The sequence below is a fragment of the Clupea harengus genome, chromosome 10 (genome assembly GCF_900700415.2).
Source record: "Clupea harengus chromosome 10, Ch_v2.0.2, whole genome shotgun sequence".
Taxonomy (NCBI): Eukaryota; Metazoa; Chordata; class Actinopteri; order Clupeiformes; family Clupeidae; genus Clupea; species Clupea harengus.
In genome coordinates, this window is record NC_045161.1 from 22,209,314 (window position 1) to 22,211,813 (window position 2,500).

The 2,500-nt window shown below is 51.0% G+C and overlaps 1 protein-coding gene across 5 annotated transcripts in view; it reads right to left on the minus strand.

Moving 5' to 3' along the window:
* Nucleotides 1-2,500, minus strand: part of clocka (clock circadian regulator a) — a 46,044-nt gene that overhangs the window by 9,972 nt on the left and 33,572 nt on the right. For all 5 annotated transcript variants that reach the window (XM_031574389.2, XM_031574388.2, XM_012821838.3 and 2 more), the window contains exons 17-19: nt 1,773-1,879; nt 1,180-1,305; nt 473-619 (exon numbers count right to left, since the gene is read on the minus strand). In XM_031574389.2, coding sequence (XP_031430249.1) covers nt 473-619; nt 1,180-1,305; nt 1,773-1,879 — 380 coding nt within the window. The remainder of the gene's footprint in view (nt 1-472; nt 620-1,179; nt 1,306-1,772; nt 1,880-2,500) is intronic.

The window sequence follows — 2,500 nt, forward strand, 5'->3', positions numbered from 1 at the left end:
ATTAGTTTCATCCCGCCACATCATCAGAGAGGACGCACTGGGCTCAGTGAGAGAACGAGAGGAACAGTACCGATTCTGTTCTTTTTCATGGAAATCAATGGGAGTGGGACACATAACACACAGAAAACTGCTTACGTTAGGGACCTACATGGTAGCATAGGTGGCTGGGTAAACTACTATAGACTTAGGTGAGGATTATTTACACATACCATAACGACTGCATATTATTGGATGTCAGTTCCATGCAGTTGGTGCAGTCAGTTGTTTGAATGAGGGCAAGCCTATGGCCTTACAATGGCCAACCATGTAAGATCATTAAAGGGTGTTAAACTACTGCCAAATGATTCATCAATATTCACGAGTTGGCCATTTTCAGATACAGTAAACGCCATAGAATGACGAATGACCTCATTTATAATACAGGAGGTAGTGGTGAGCATCTGGCCTCCGGACAGCAGGAGGCAGCACTCACCTGCAGGCCCTGGCCCTGCACCCGCTGCAACTCCTCCTGGATCTGCCGCAGCTCCTGCTGCTGCCGTTGGATGTTGGCCTCGATCATGCGCGTGCGCTGCTCCAGCTGATCCTTCAGGTGCTGCATGGCGTCCAGCTGGGTGGTGAACTGCGGGCCGCAAGCCGTAATCAGAAAAGCTCATTAGCGTCACAGGGGCAGGTTAAGGGCTGTTTGTAAACGAGCTGAAAGGGTCAAGGGGTCAGAGGGGAAAGCTGGCCGCCGCCGCACCACCACCGGCGGGCTGCTAAGACGGTGGCGGTGGGGGGAGCGGCGGTCAGCTCAGGTCACGAGACACAGAGGAGTGGGCAACACACACACACACACACACACACACACACACACACACACACACACACACACACACACACACACACAGGAGTGGGCAATAACAGGGTCTTATGACTTGTACAATAACAGTCTAGCTTAATACATGTGACTGAGACGTGGGATGTGTGTGTGTGAACCAAACCGTGCCTTGAGAGAACATGAGTTCCCCCATAGACCGGCCACATGATCACAATAATAGAAAGCAGTGCTCTTGACCTCCGGACAAGCCTAGCAAGAGGCACAATTTGTGCCCAATTCACAAATGGCGTAACTATCAGCAGAAAATTGCCTCCTGTCTGCGACCATTATTTCAGGACTGCACTGAAGCCCCCTCCGCTTACCTGCACAGCGGGCTGGAGCTGGAGCTGTTGCTGTGGCTGCTGTGGCTGCTGTTGCTGTTGCTGTTGCGGTTGCTGGGAGACCACTGACGTGGCCATCGTCTGACCCGTGTTCTGCGAGCTCATCGACTGTAATTGGAGACAAAAATGATTGTCTCAACCACAGAACGAAACTCACAAACACGTGTTAACAGCGCATACAACGTCCAGCAGTGCGGGCCTAATATTCTTTGGAGCCACAGTGTTCTGTGTTTGAGCCCTTAGTGACGGGCTCCAGGTGGCCCCGACACAGACATGTGAGCTCAGCCCGGGTAGCAACTGCCTGTCAAGTGATGGCCGAGACACTACAGGGCTCTGGGTTTGATTTATCATGTCTGCATTTGCCAGCTCATTTATATTCATATACAGATGTTCACAGACCCAGCGCAGTTCAATGACACATCTGGGATGCTGGGCTTTGTCCTACATCAGAAGGTGTGGGGTTGAGACATCTTTTCATCCAATCACAATGCCGGACTGGCGTAACGTCTCGCCCAATCGGCAAACTCTCCCCCACTCCCCCCCCCCCTCCCGACGCCATGGCGACGGGAACTGACCTGGCTGCTGATGGAGGAGCGGCGCTGTGATGTCATCTCGATGGCCGAGACGGATTGCCGCGGCGGTGGCGGCGTGCTGCGGTCTGTCGGCAACTTCGTGTGCGTGGCTGTAAGGGAAAAGTCACACACACACACACACACACACACACACACACACACACACACACACACACACACACACACACACACACACACACACACACACACACACACACACACACATTTGAATCTCAACCCAAAAGTTTAAATCATCAGTGACAACGGCACAATGTGAAACAAAAATGTGTGAGCCGTCTGCTTCTCTCTCCTTTCAATGACTTCTCCTTATCTGGTGACTTTGGGTGGCATATATTCAGCTTCACTCGAGTGCCATTGTGTGTGTGTGTGTGTTGGTGTGTGTGTGTGTGTGTGTGTTGGTGTGTGTGTGTGTGTGTGTGTGTGTGTGTGTGTGTGTATATACGCTGTTGTCAAACAGCTGCAATGAGCTGTCAGTTATTTGACCTGACTGACGCATGACTTGGTGTGTGCAAGATCTCATTGATCATCACAGGCATCCTTTCATCAATGTGGACTGTATGTGTTCATATGTGGACACGCGTGTGCGTGTGGACTGTATGTGGTCATGTTGTATTTCACCTCTGGAAACATTTGAATCCCTTTTGTTGGAAATGCAATTGGTGGAAGTCATATGTGCATATATACAAGTGTGAGAATGTGTGTGTGCGTTT